Here is a 14,868-nt window from a genome sequence, read left to right as displayed (position 1 = left end):
GGTAATGAAGATGTTGAAAATTTGCTAGAGGAATTTCTTCTCTAGTCACGTGACACGAGTATGATCAAAAGAAATATTTCATTATCACTTAAGCAAATTAGATCCATGATATTTTGTTATAAATGACTGAGTGCCAGACGTGGTGGTTTCGAATGCACTCGACATTGTCTGTATTATTAATATGTAACAAGTGCTAGAAATTTCCTGAAGAACGTTTCCAGGAGATAAAAAATACAACATTCTGATACGGCCTTGGCACAGTAACAATTTTAATTTAGAAAATCAAATTCGACCTTGAGATACAGGAGAATTTTGGAACTTAGGACAGAATAGCAAACTTGTCCATAATGTACTACAAATATAATAAAAATTACACTATTGCTATGGGGAAAAGCCTGTAAAGTCGGCGATTTTTTTGGAAACCTCTATATTAATTAATAATTATTCACAGCTGACCATACATGAACTTCCAAATTAAAAAATAAGGCAAAAAACAAGGTAAAGATTACAGTACATACTTTCGGTTGAAAAGTACAGGAAAATCATCGAAAACAGTCTCCACATAATCGATAGCAGGACACTGGAGAAGAAAATCCTTTTCTTACTAATGTGTGAAAGTCTTTTAAATGCAGTAGCAAGTTCACTGAACGAAAATCTTATTATTTCTTTCTTTTCTTTCTTTCTTTCTTTTTTTCTTTCTTTCGGTTAAATAACAAAAAAGTCTGGACATTTTGTCAACTATAGGCATCTATTTTCTCACCACGTAACATATTCTGGTGAATTTGAACACGGAATGAGCATGTTGCATGTTACAAATCATTTTGTATCACGTGAAATTTCCTGGTGATGGGTACACTTTTAAGAGTCCGTAATAGAAAAAAAATGCGCTCATGTTTTTATGATTGGTGCAGTGTTTGTACAGCGAATAAAAAATAGATTTTTCAGAGATTATTCCACTTGGCAGTCACATGATCCTTATATAAACAATAGTTACAAAATACAAATTGGCATGGGTATAAAAGTCAGCTTAACTTCAGACGCTTCATTGTTTTGAATGACTGACACATTGAAGCAACGCGAGCAACTGCTCCAGAAAACCGGCATAAATCTTTTCCATGCAGATAAATTTAGCTCTGTGCCCCCGTATTACCTTCCAGTATTTTCAATAATGAGTGTTGACTTATCAAAGGAAATCAGGGATGTACAGGAAAACTCAGAACTGATGTGTCACATCTATAACAAGTGTCGAGCTGCGTTGGATTGAACACATTCACAGTATAGACTAATTCTGTCATATTTGTGGATGGTCAATCACACCTCTCTTCCTGCTGTTAGCGTCACCTGCCAAATTAAAATATTACTTTCCTTTTGTAGCCTAAGAATTATAAACACCCCGAAAAACCGAAACCATAAACTTTCTTGGCTATCACAAATTATTTGTTTAACGTTAGTCCCAGATAGCATTGCGGCACCAAGATTTTCATGTCAGAAGAGTACAGTACTCATACAATAACATTAGCAGGGAAAGAAAAACACTATACAACCAATACCGTGAAAATAAAAATGACTGTATATTATTTTCATATTCTGTTCACAATAATTTCACACCAACATCTGAACCACTCTGTTACAAACTACTCTCAAATACTGAATAAATTTTCACAAAACACTTTCACTTCCATATTCACACAAATGTTCTTTTGTGTTCACACTAGTTTCATACAATGGTCTAAACCACTGTTACAAACCATTCTCAAAAGTATCTTCTCTATAAATAAACACGGATAGGTTTCTCAATTTCTCTGTTCACTTGTAATCAAAAGTACACATAGTGAAATCCACATATGCTTAGTAACACTATTGATACTGAAGTGAAATGTGCACTAAAAACTACATATCACATAAATAAATTATCAACCAAGGAAATTAGACGTTTGCACTACGTACACTCAAAAATGCCATTCAAATGGACGGATGTTTAGACAATTTCATCAAATGTATCTCAATCTGCACGTCATCAATCAAACGTTGACCAAACGTCCTCTGTACGTTGTCCAAGATGGCGGCTTTACGAACACTATGGTGCCGATAAAACCTACAGAACAGTACAGCTTACACTTCTTTCAGAAACTCTCACGACATTCCGTAGTAGACTATTTCTGCTTACACGTGGTTCTAGTTGCACAAACATAGGTTGCACAAGTCTGACATTCTGTTCACGCAAGTCTAGTACAATATACAGATGACAGCGACGATAAATTTCATAACTCTACACGGTGAATGCAGTCTCAGAAAAGATTCTAGTACAGAGTAGTTCTGCAGAAAATAATCACAGAGACTTCAACAGTTCAGGCTTTAGATGTACAACGTCTGGCACTTTTGTCATGAATACTCTAGCACAAATACTCACAGTTTCTAGCGACAATAAACAGTTCGCTTTCTGTCCTGGGTTTCTGTCTTTACACGACAATGGCTTCTCATTGTGGTGGTCCATGTATTGCAAATGACGATGCAACTCAAATCACAACTGGAGTTCCAAAACTTGTCATAACTTGACTAAATAGACACTACAGCTCACCAAACTTTATCGTTCAAAGGTTGAACACATTACCAACACTCGACTTAAGTTGCGGTTTCAAAAGTCCTCACTATGGCATAATTATGCTGTCGCCACATTTAGACTTCAAACAACTACGCACAAGTTTACATGACCTGCACCTCAAACGACCACGGTCAATTTTCTATAGTCTTTAAATTTGGAAAACTGATCAACTCTTTGAAATTCATACACCAAATGAGTTCTCCAAAAATATACTAAACTTAGTGAAAACACAAACAAAGTAGATGTTTCTGACTACTGATATCAAGCGGAAAGTACAATAATATACGTCATTTTGATGGTTTAGAATGCAAACAATGATGCATTGCTCTTAATTATTTTAGACACAAGGATAGTCCTCTCCTTTTTATTTTACCAAAACTGCATTAATTCACTACTCTTTGAAAAGTTATGGCCTTGGTGTAGGCTTTTCTAAGAACATCATTGCTGTTTTGGTTTGCAGTACTACAAATTTTGCAAGTCCTTTGTGTAGAGGTCCCAATTTGCATTTACAATTATGAAGACTTAGGGAAAATTCCAAATAACAAATCCTCTAACAAGCTATAGAACCCCTGAATATAGCAAGCTATTTATCTTGTCGATTGTTTGATATCAACCGCTCAGACCATTCCATTGTAAAGCAAGGGTGACAAGGGTAAAGCCGTACCATTTCTTATATCACAGATTATGAATGTCACAATGCTATACTTGAAATCAGCACACCTCTCAATAAATTGCAGTTTCTTGAAGATGGAAAGGACGTGTCTTGGTGAGCACAATGTAATGCCATGCTTGTCACAAGCTTCTTTGATGATTTGGTCCTGGGCGGCTCTAGAGGGCGATGCGATGAACTCAACACCACTCTGTGAAAAACTAAGTGGTAATAGACAGTCATTAATTGGTAAACATGAGCTTCACTGGCACATCATTCAATGTTCACTTTTCAAAGAGGTTCAAGCTATCAGAATATCAAAATTTGAGAAGACTCTCCCTTTGTTGGCTGAAAAAAACTTATTTTCACATATTTTTCTTGTCTATACTCTCATGTGATTCTTTTCAGCTGATGATTTGAACTAAGACATTTATACGAAAAAAGAACAACATGGTCTATCGTTGCAAGATGAATTTTGTACAGACACAAGTTTTGCGTACAGTGTTGTAATTCCTAATTTTGACTTTCTAGCAGCTAGGTCTAAGTTTCCTTTGAAATTGCTGTGGAGCCTTTGAAAGGTAATTATGTTTTCATCAAAACATGACCTTGAAAAAGACGTATTTTTGATGTCTTTGTACTTGAATTTGAAAATTTCAGACAAATACTTATTTTTCCATATTTTTGTCAGAGGAATAAAGTCATTTGAAATAAACCCTACAAACTATAGCAACATGTGTGTGACATTATTGACGCTAATAGAAAGTCAAACAATTTGGACTGTCTACTGCCAGTGTTTAAAGTTGTAGGTTAACAGTGTTCTGAAAACTTAAACAGATGATTTTGTTGTTTTCATCAAAACATCAGCACAAAGTTATATTATTAATATTCTTGTTCTCGTGATTTCTGAAACCAAATATCGAACACCAGAAATTACAGCCAAATAAATATTTTGCACATTGATGGAAGAGATGTGCATTGACTTGAAATAAACCTTCTGAGTTGAACAATAACATTTACATGAAAAGTGAAAACCTTTTAATCCATATATTTGGCATTTTAATGGAATTTTCTACGCTATCAATTATGTTGAGAATCTAGCCACTTTCTGCAAAGATGTAATGACAATTGAAAGAACAGCAATGTCACAAGAAATGAATAAGAATAGATCTATACCTTGGAGAGCTGTTCAGGTGGTGTTTCAAACATGGCTTCCTATGATACTTTGTCCATATCCTGATGTAAAAACCAAAAGATGCGATTTTAATCATCACAAATTCTATATTATGCAATTTTACAAACCTGATTTTTATCTGTTTCATTGGGCATATATTGATACGATAAGGGAACTGACAGGTACATCCAATACGTTGAAACAATGACAAGATAAGATAGATTGACTTGTGACAGGTAATGACAACATGTAATAAATATCTGAAATAGGTCAAAGGTCAATTCAACACACTCACCTGTCCCACAGTTCCATTGACACAGGTATCAACAGCATTTGATCTCTCAGCCCGTTTCACACATTGTGTGAATGGAACTTCTAGAACCTTGCAATGCTGATGTAACCACCTTGCAATGTTGATGTAACCACCTTGCAATGCTGATGTAACCACCTTGCAATGCTGATGTAACCACCTTGCAATGCTGATGTAACCACCTTGCAATGCTGATGTAACCACCTTGCAATGCTGATGTAACCACCTTGCAATGCTGATGTAACCACCTTGCAATGCTGATGTAACCACCTTGTAATGCTGATGTAACCACCTTGCAATGCTGATGTAACCACCTTGCAATGCTGATGTAACCACCTTGCAATGCTGATGTAACCACCTTGCAATGCTGATGTAACCACCTTGCAATGCTGATGTAACCACCTTGCAATGCTGATGTAACCACCTTGCAATGCTGATGTAACCACCTTGCAATGCTGATGTAACCACCTTCAAAGTAATGAAAACTGATGATGTAGAAAAGTATGCCTTTCAAGTCAACATTTTGTGTTTGTACCAAAACCATATTCATAATTTTGATACACTGCCACAAAATTATGGAAGTTTTAACTCCATAAATCAAAGGACAGTGAAGATAAAGACACAACTATTAATAAGTAATCAGATGCCATAGATTGTACAAAATGATATAATGGCCCTATCACCCATATTCCCTCTCACACAATCTGTAACACTTCAATGTTCCAACTTCCTATCCACAGAACTATCCATTTGATAACCCACATTTACTACTTCTACTTACAAATCTCTTTTATTGAAACCTCACTTCAGAGAATTTTGGTAAATATATTAATCGATTGACTGAATGGTTAAGTCGTATTGTTCTTATGGAAAACTATGCAACTGCTTCTGATGTGATATGACTGTTTCAACAGCAAGTAAACTTTAAGCTGTACTAAATAGCTTACCGGCAGGGCTTACATGCTTGAATGATGCAGCAGCCGGCAGATTGAGGGCAGCCTTCAACTCTTTCACCAGCTGCCATGAATTGAATGCATCACAGAGATTGATTAATCCATTAAAACTGTCATGGTAGAGAAAATAACAACAATTGTCAGAAAACCGTGGTCCATCACATTGATATTTGGTACTCAACTGACACAGCAACAATGCAAGCATTCATCGTACATACTCGCTCCACAAAAGTTAATCTAAACCTTGGGATTTGTTTACACATTGTTGAACATCATAATAATCATGTTTGAAATGAACAGATAAGTGGTTGATTTATAAACATAACATAATATGAGGTTATTACGAAAATACCGCAAAGGATGTACAATGACATTGGTGCAGTGTATCGCCCAACGTGAAGCAGAGGGCGATGCTCAGCGCCATTGTCTGAGTGCATCCTTTGCGGTATTTTCATAATAACCTTATTATTATACATCTTACATTCATGACTGGGGCATCAAATTTTTAGAGTAATGACCGTTTTCGTGCAATACCAACAATTTTTATTCCAATCTATAGCGCAAGTGTGGAATGCAATCTCAGACGCGCTTCAGCAAGTTTAAGATGGTGTGTGTGCACTACACACGTACGCACAGAGCACGCGTGAGACATGTTCTGACACTCGTCCAAAGGGTCTCTTCAAACAGTTCAACTGTGAACGTGCACATACAGCCACAGCGGATGGGGCACCTTGAAACCGTACATGTTACGGAACAGGTGTTCCGTACGGCTTTAGTGCACGCAAAATTCTATTGTTCTGAATGGTAGATGTATAATAATACTCTAAATTATTAGCTTCCCGGCTTGTGAATATATTGTCAGATAGAGTCTTAATCTCATTTTAGATTTTGTCATCACCAGATTCCAGGAAATGCAGCTTTACAAAATATTTCTGAACAATTCTTGATGAAAGTTCAGATCTCATCACTAGTAGATTTCACATCTCACCTTTGACTGGCAGTTCAGGCAGTGTTGTATACAGCTGTGCAGGGGCTTGGTGTGGGTTCATACCGTATCTCAGTGGTAGTTGTGATACACCCTGGCTGTACTCTTTTCTGAAGTAATTAGAGATAGCAGCATCATACTCAGCTGTGTGGTTGAATGCCTGCAACACAAAACATAACGATGAAAGGCTATAAGAAGACCAAGAACTTTGTGATCTATCTAAACCTTGAAATCCATCTCAGGGATTGAAAAACAGGCCTTTAATAAAATGCACTGAATATGTCATACAGTACAAAGCTGTGAATTGAGATATGTCCAAATTCAACAGGAATTCAGGTAAAACTCTGTACCGGTTCTGTGCCAGTGGACACTACATATATTCTGCTACTTTTCTGAAATCTTCAATTACATGCCATCTGTGAAATGTAGTGCCCTAATTTTGATTGCAATACTGACCTTGACAGCCAATGTTTTACGAGTATCCAGAGTTGTATCGTTGTTTTCTGATTTGGACATTTCATCAGCAATCCTGAAATATATCAAATGACAATATTATATCTCCTGATTTCATCACAGAATACACATACAGGGTAGTACAGGACTGTCTTATTGCTGGATTTACATGGCTACTGGTCAGACGACTGTCATATAGCTCCTTGGATAATATTATCATGAGGAGCCTTTAACTTAGTTGTCATTATCACTACTATAATATACTGAAATAATCCTGGCAATAGAACAGCACCCTCAATTGGACTGCTTAGCTCCTTAGATATTATTATCATTATGACTACTCAACTTACTTGTCATAATCACTTGGATATCACACACTACCCCGGTACAGTGATTCTGACCAAAGAAAAGTGTTCTCAATTGGGCCCCTTAGCTTGCTAGGTAAACTATCATTATGACTGGTCAACTTACTTGTCATAATCACTGGGATCACATACAACAGTGACCCTGGCGTGGTTCTTGGCTGCAGCTCTCAGTAGAGTAACACCACCTGTTAAGTGAATAGCCACACATCAAATAAGGCCAACAACCCTTTAAAGTGCTACGTTGGTATGATCCAATCTTCAATAACGGTATTATTGAACCAAAATGGATGGACTCTCAGTGCGATTGTTCTGGTATTCAACATATTTTGAAACACTTCAACTATTTTGCTAAAAAGTAAAAATATTTGCAGTTTAGTGTGTTTAACTTACTGATATTGAGTTAAATGTCCCGTGTACAACAATGAAAATACCAGGATGTAGAGGTCATGTAGAGGTCATATAAGGTCATCAGCTTAAGTGACAAAAACACACTGACATTGATTGATATCATTGGTAACATGATAAGTTAGCTACACAAATCACAGTATTAGAGCAATGTGAAATATGACAGATAATGATGACATACCGATATCAATCTGTTCCACTGCATCAGAGACAGTTACACCTTCCTTGGATATGGTCTTTACAAATGGATACAAATTACAAGCTACCAACCTGTCAACAAAGGACAGTTTGTAAAAATTGACTTACTTTTGCATGACAAAAGGGCTTTAATATTTCATTTGTCTTCTTTCAGGACATAAAAGCAAAAATATTGATAAATATTTTTAAAAACATCTTTGTAATCAAGCGCTTTTGTCCATATTGAGAAAACATTCTAAAAGCTTGTTTACAAGTAGAATAGAATTTTTTCTGCATTAAAGACATCTCCTTAAAACTGGTTCTTTTCTTATTCCAAACTACATGGATTTCACTATACAGTCAAACCTTTCAACAAGGACACCAATGAAAATGCAAAAAATGTTGATGTTCTCAGTTGAGAGATGTTCTCAGAAGCCATACCCAGTATAAATATGCATTCAACTTGTAAGTAAAAATATTTCTACATTTGTCTAACAAGTCAATGATAGGTGTCCAAATCAGAGAAATACCCTCACTGACAGGTTTCCTGGTGTTTTTGTAGTAAAAAATGACAGAAACCTACTTGACATATTGGAATCCTTGTTTATCCATATCTCCACGGTCAGATTCCATGTCTCTTGCCAAGATACCTGCAGACAGACACAATCACAGAGTGAAAATGGAGAAATGAGATCCCAGTTCAGCTCTCACTATCAAATAATCAAATAAGTTGTCTGAATTCTCACATTTGTTTTTTTGCTGGTGTCAGTTTGTTTTGTCGCAGTTGTTGAACCATTTTTGTATTTATACATCAAGATCCTGAAGGGGATACGATTTCCTAAAGGCTTACTTTACTTAAACAGGAAATTCCCCTAGTAAAAGCCGGATTATCGTAAATCTATGCAAATGTAAATAAGCCACACTGCTGATTGGACATGTTGTGTTTGGTCCCAGAATCCCATAAATCTGCCATGTTTCAGGCTTTCATTGTCATTGAATCTTGCATATGTCTGTGAATATATAAAACTTCAGTAAAAAATAAACTGAAAAAATGTTCCAGTTATTGTATAAGAGAACGCATATGTTTCAAAACGTGTTCCCTGTACTACCATTTGACCCCTCCTTGAATATGTTGTGAAAGTGTCCATCATGATTATTCAAATTCATCATATTGTCAATTTAATGCAATCAGAATTCAAAACCTCCCGCCCAGTGTATGCAAATGGATGCATCATCAGTAATCCCCCTATTGTGTGCCCACGGTCCTGTAACTACCCGTTTAAGATGTATCGTTATTTATAGTCATAATGAAGTTATAGCAAAAAGACTGTGACAAATTTTGAAAATCTTCCTTTCCACACAGTTCCAATATTTTAAATAAACTACCACATCTAAATGAAGATAATAATAAAATAAACAGAGATGTTGATGACATATTGTGGGATTCAAGTGAATTTTCTGACATTGTTAATTGTTACCTCCATGAACAGCTGGATGCAGTGTTTTGACACGACCTCCCAACATCTCAGGGGCACCAGTCACGTCTGATACATCACTGAAATCATAAAATACACAATAATTTACTGACATCTGATACATCACTGAAATCATAAAATACACAATAATTTACTGACATCTGATACATCACTGAAATCATAAAATACACAATAATTTACTGACATCTGATACATCACTGAAATCATAAAATACACAATAATTTACTGACATCTGATACATCACTGAAATCATAAAATACACAATAATTTACTGACATCTGATACATCACTGAAATCATAAAATACACAATAATTTACTGACATCTGATACATCACTGAAATCATAAAATACACAATAATTTACTGACATCTGATACATCACTGAAATCATAAAATACACAATAATTTACTGACATCTGATACATCACTGAAATCATAAAATACACAATAATTTACTGACATCTGACATTACTGCGTTTGAGGTTAATTTTAAGTTCATTGAGGGGATAATATATTTTCACCAGCTTATTTTCTGTCAGTTGATTTTTTTCATATTTTATTATAGTTAGCACAATGGCAGCCATTGTGAATTTCAAGCATCAGTATTGGATTTGTTTCTCTCAGACAAAAATTTTGTGCAGTCTGTGATTTTTATTCAGATTTTGAGTGAAAGTAGCACAGTTTGAAAACAAGTTTTAAATTGTTAAATTTTGCGATGTTCTGCCTAAATTGACAGAGAGAAATGAGATTGTATTGGAATAAAACCAACCTGATAGAAATTCCTGCATCCCGTATTGCCTTAGCAGTACCACCAGATGCAATCAGTTTTAATCCAAGTTTATGAAGTTTTTCAGCAAAAGGTACCAAACCTTGTTTGTCTGAGACACTCAATAATGCTGTAATGTAAGAAAATAATTATGTGTTGAATAAAAACCAGATTTCATTGTACCAAGCAATACATCCTTTGTATTAAATCAGATATCCTGTGATGATATTAGATTTAATTAAAATAATTATATTTGTCCAAACTTTGTGATAGGTGACAACAAACATTATATCCTTGTGTCATGGAGTATGAGACAAAAATACAATATCTAATGTCTCTCTTTTTTGTTTCTTGAAAGTCATTTATTTCAAGACTAAAGTTAATATGTGCCAATGTCATTATTGTGTTTTAGGATGTCATTTAATCTGTACTGAAAATATTTAATGTCACACCTTCAATCTCCATTTCTGGCCTGCTAGTGTGCTTTACGTTTATCCAACATATTTAAAAAAAAATGTATAAATGAGTCACTCTTTAGTCTTGACATAAATGACACTTGAAGTAACACTAAAATATACACAACTAAAATTATTTCAGCTGTAATAATGAATTTGAGCACAGTTCTAACAGGACATGTTGAAACAAGAGTGTGAAAGAACAATTTGATTCATTCTTCTAAATACTATATTCCTGAATGGACTTTTTGTTATGTAACATACAGCAGTATAACCAATGAGGTCAGGATTTTTACATGTATTCATGGAGTCAGCTGTTGTATTTGAATCAAGTGTGTAGTAAAACCTTATACAACATAAAAAATCAACTTAAAGAACTGAAAACTCCTATTTTACAATGAACTTTCTCACTATATCCCATGAAATGCATTTCACAATGCTGATGTTGATTTTTATTGAATGAATAAAGTTTGCCAAATATTCAATAAACTTGTAAGTTTTGTCATCCATTCAATACCATGTTGCAGCCAGGAATTTTAAACCTGGAGACGCTGTGTCCTAGTACCGTTTCTTTTTGGAGACATTTTCCACATTGTGGGGACAACGTACATCAGTTGTCAATCAAGTTTTGTATAGTTATTTTGTAACAAATTAGTTTTACAGAACAAAATTCAAGCTACTGGGACTTCGTCACTATGCTTGAATTTGGGTCTGCCACCAATCAGAACTCAGTCGGACAGCAAGTACATGAAAAACAAAGGTCATTGTCAGTAATAGATATTACTTGCAGACTACACCCAACACAGTTGACTCATGAATGTGCCCGAGTTGACAGGCGGTAGCAGAGAATGCAGGACAACAGGTGCCGTATTGAAGGGTGCATCCTGGCTGCAATATTGCAATTAGATACCAGTGTATTGAAATTATGGTGTAACGCTGTTATTAGGGATTTTAGGTCACGTGACATTTGTGTTGAACGTACGCGTTCGATGCAGGTCTAGTCCGAACTTTCGTGTTAATTCTTAAATAGACCAAATAATCAGAGAAAATGAAACTGTAGTGTTGAAGATTATTATTTTAACTTCATTTTGGGAAATTTGTACTACGATAAATAGCAAAGCAGCACGACTACAAACTCACGCGTACCGGCGATTTTGGCGTCCATTATGAGTGTTGTGCCGTGACCTCAAATGTCCCGCGAAGGAGATTGAACATATACTTCTTTGATAGGCTCTCCGCATGACTTATTCCGATCGCATCACTATTTTCTAGGGATGGTACAAAAGTAGAGATCATGGGCTTCATTTTGAGGGGGCAAACATTAAAATCGGCCGAGAAAAACTCAATTTGTGATCAAACTTTGTGTTCGTTTGTGTTTTTTTGAAAGAAAATCTTGATTTCCTTAAACGTTCGGCCCCAAAATTAATTTTATGATAAATATTAATTGTAATTCTGCAATAATTACGAGTCTGACGATGCGAAAAATGATGCTTAAGGCCTTTTTAGCGAGTATGGTTTCACCCCAACTTACATCCGGGCACTCCCAGGAATCACATACAAGTAATCGGCGCTTCGCCGCATGTTCTGTGTCAGGAGGTCTAAGCTGAGTTCCGACGTTCACGATTTTGCAGCTAGATTTGTCTGATTTCTTATCAAACGCAAGGATCTAGAGATATATACTTTACCCTTTCAAACGTTATCTTGTTCGAAGTAGTTTGACTTCCGGGTGATATTTTTCGATAGACACTGAGAAGTTGTCAACCCAGCACTGCACTGCAGTGTAGGCATACGCACGCGCACCACACTTTGCCGATACTATACTGAAATTTTGATAGGGGTAGTGCGCGCGACAGGGAGCCTGTCACCTGGGAAATGGAATGTGTCATGTGGGAATGCTCACGTTTAGTCACGGAATATGAACTCAAAGGTCATAGGCCAGGCTTTTGCGCAAGCGCTTCCCTCAAATAACTATTGCTGTTCGTTCATCTAATCACAGTCCCTCCACAAAACCCACAGGTCCAGTAGGCATAATTTGTGATGATTTTTTCCTATTATTATCATAAAAAATAATTATGAATATTAATAAATTATTAATATGAATGTTACAGAATATTAAAACTTTTTTACACACAATGTTTTCTACTTTGTGTAAATGCTGTCTGGAAACTCCATTGTTGTGATAATTATGATTATTGATAAATTATGATTATGATTAATAAAGTCATATTTTACACATCGTAATGTGCTTATATAAGAAAACCGTCTGGAAACCCTTATATAGTTTTACAATCCATGCCAAAATATACAAGTGACACCATTGCCAAGGTTCAGTCTACGGCGAGAGTTACCATTGCCCAGGTTCAGTCTACGGCGAGAGTTACTACACAGTGTCTCAAAGACATATTGAAGTTAATAACAAAACAAAAGATAATGTGGCAGTCAACGTCAACCTCCACCCTCCCCAACTTTGGGCATAGTGGGGCTTTGGAAATAATGTTATGAAATTTGTCAAATATCCCAACCCTGGGCAAGACAATATGGAAAATCCCCTCTTAATACAAGTAAATTCTCAACCCAATGGGAGGGGCATTTTTAAATTGTGTGCAAGTCCGTGTAAGTCACCAAGTGACTATAGGGATCAATATGAGGCATTGCCCAACCTGCTCGGGCATAGTTTCATGGCAAACGCAGTCTAATCTCCAAAATTTATCCCTTGTCGCCAGAGGTGGTGTTCCTAGGGGATCACATTGACTGCTGCTTAATTCTTTCATGAATGTTGGCAAGTTACATAAATGACATGGGACTTTAATCTCTCAATTGATATAGAGATCAATAGTAGTCACAAAATTCATGCTGCTGTCTCTCATATGGGAATAGAGAGATTCTCAACACAGCTCCAACCCCTGTATTGTTTGTTTTACATATCTTCTCGTATATTTTAACCTTTTCTTACCTATTCAAAACCCTTTTTAATTAAAACACTTGCATTTTGTTGTAGCCATTGTAATTTAGACCTTTTTGGAGTCACACACCTGTCACGTGGGAATGGAGAGTTTCTCAACACAGCTCCAACCACAATATTTTGTGTCTGACACATCTTCTCCTATCTTTTAAGTTTTCCTCACCTTTTCTGAACCCTTTTTAATTATTACATTTGAATTTTGTATTATCACTTGTAATTTAGACCTTTGGGAGTCACTCACCTGTCACGTGGGAATGGAGAGTTTCTCAACACAGCTCCAACCACAATCTTTTGTGTCTGACACATCTTCTCCTATCTTTTAAGTTTTCCTCACCTATTCTGAACCCCTTTCAATTATTACATTTCAATTTTGTAGTATCACTTGTAATTTAGACCTTTGGGAGTCACACACCTGTCACGTGGGAATGGAGACTTTCTCAACACAGCTCCAACCACAATATTTTGTGTCTGACACATCTTCTCCTATATTTTATGTTTTCCTCACCTATTCTGAACCCTTTTTATCACAACTGGAAGTTGTGATATAGAGGTGGTTTCAACCGGTGTTTGATGTCGTCCATTTCCGTAAACGACAAAAAGTCAAAACTGCTGAACAGACTGCGTTGATATTTGATACCGATACATAGACTGGTTCCAAGGTTCCAATTCCAAAAAATGGAGCCAAACAGAGCGGAGGTTATATAGTTTTGGGAAATTTCTAACCCCCCTTTTTAACTAATTGATTTTAGGGGTCTTTCATATATGTAGTTTTGGAATGTACACCAATCCTACATTGTGGACTGTTTTATGAGTTGTGGAACAGAAATGAGGTTTTGATGAATGTTAGAAATATGCAGGATGGCTGATTCAAAGTATAAGAGATTTCTATGCTCTTTTGGGTATCAAAAGCAATAAAAAAAACATATTTCATAGTTTAGATTCTCACTTTTGAGATGACCCTAAGCATTTGTTATGTAAACATCCTTGAGTCAATATACAGACTTTGACATTCCTGAGATTAAGTATCAACGACCTCACATGTTACAGTCTTTCACTACCATGGTATGGCCCAAACCCATTGTTATCAATGGTGAGTGTGGCCCTGTCTACAGGAAATTG

General features: G+C 36.0%; 2 protein-coding genes across 2 annotated transcripts; both read right to left on the bottom strand.

The window, feature by feature from the left end:
- Window positions 1-2,228: 2,228 nt before the first annotated feature.
- LOC139127193 (uncharacterized) lies at window positions 2,229-5,356 on the bottom strand. Its single transcript, XM_070693117.1, has 4 exons — window positions 5,201-5,356; window positions 4,718-4,826; window positions 4,425-4,484; window positions 2,229-3,472 (listed from the first exon to the last, which is right to left on the bottom strand). Exons 2-4 carry the CDS (start codon window positions 4,753-4,755, stop codon window positions 3,220-3,222), a joined length of 351 nt encoding a protein of 116 aa, XP_070549218.1. The 5' UTR covers window positions 4,756-4,826; window positions 5,201-5,356; the 3' UTR covers window positions 2,229-3,219.
- Window positions 4,798-11,952, bottom strand: LOC139127120 (bifunctional purine biosynthesis protein ATIC-like). Its single transcript, XM_070693039.1, has 10 exons — window positions 11,928-11,952; window positions 10,336-10,462; window positions 9,549-9,625; window positions 8,654-8,720; window positions 8,075-8,163; window positions 7,595-7,673; window positions 7,127-7,199; window positions 6,674-6,830; window positions 5,680-5,749; window positions 4,798-5,200 (listed from the first exon to the last, which is right to left on the bottom strand). The coding sequence occupies exons 1-10, from the start codon at window positions 11,950-11,952 to the stop codon at window positions 4,798-4,800; spliced, it is 1,167 nt and encodes a 388-aa protein (XP_070549140.1).
- Between the last annotated feature and the right edge of the window lie 2,916 nt (window positions 11,953-14,868).

The sequence above is a fragment of the Ptychodera flava genome, unplaced genomic scaffold (assembly GCF_041260155.1).
Source record: "Ptychodera flava strain L36383 unplaced genomic scaffold, AS_Pfla_20210202 Scaffold_29__1_contigs__length_4469600_pilon, whole genome shotgun sequence".
NCBI lineage: Eukaryota > Metazoa > Hemichordata > Enteropneusta > Ptychoderidae > Ptychodera > Ptychodera flava.
Note: the sequence above shows the minus strand (reverse complement) of the source record. Positions and strands in the feature narration are given on the sequence as shown.

Bases quoted from the DNA above. Each gene is read 5' to 3' on its own strand.
- LOC139127193 (XM_070693117.1), bottom strand. From the start codon at position 4,755: ATGCTGTTGATACCTGTGTCAATGGAACTGTGGGACAG. The intron at 4,485-4,717 runs GTGAGTGTGTTG...TTTTTACATCAG, and splicing joins TCAATGGAACTGTGGGACAG to GATATGGACAAAGTATCATA. The intron at 3,473-4,424 runs GTATAGATCTAT...ATTACCACTTAG, and splicing joins CACCTGAACAGCTCTCCAAG to TTTTTCACAGAGTGGTGTTG.
- LOC139127120 (XM_070693039.1), bottom strand. From the start codon at position 11,952: ATGGACGCCAAAATCGCCGGTACGC. The intron at 9,626-10,335 runs GTTGGTTTTATT...TTATGATTTCAG, and splicing joins GATGCAGGAATTTCTATCAG to TGATGTATCAGACGTGACTG. The intron at 7,200-7,594 runs GTAAGTTGACCA...GATATATTTCAG, and splicing joins GATCCCAGTGATTATGACAA to GATTGCTGATGAAATGTCCA.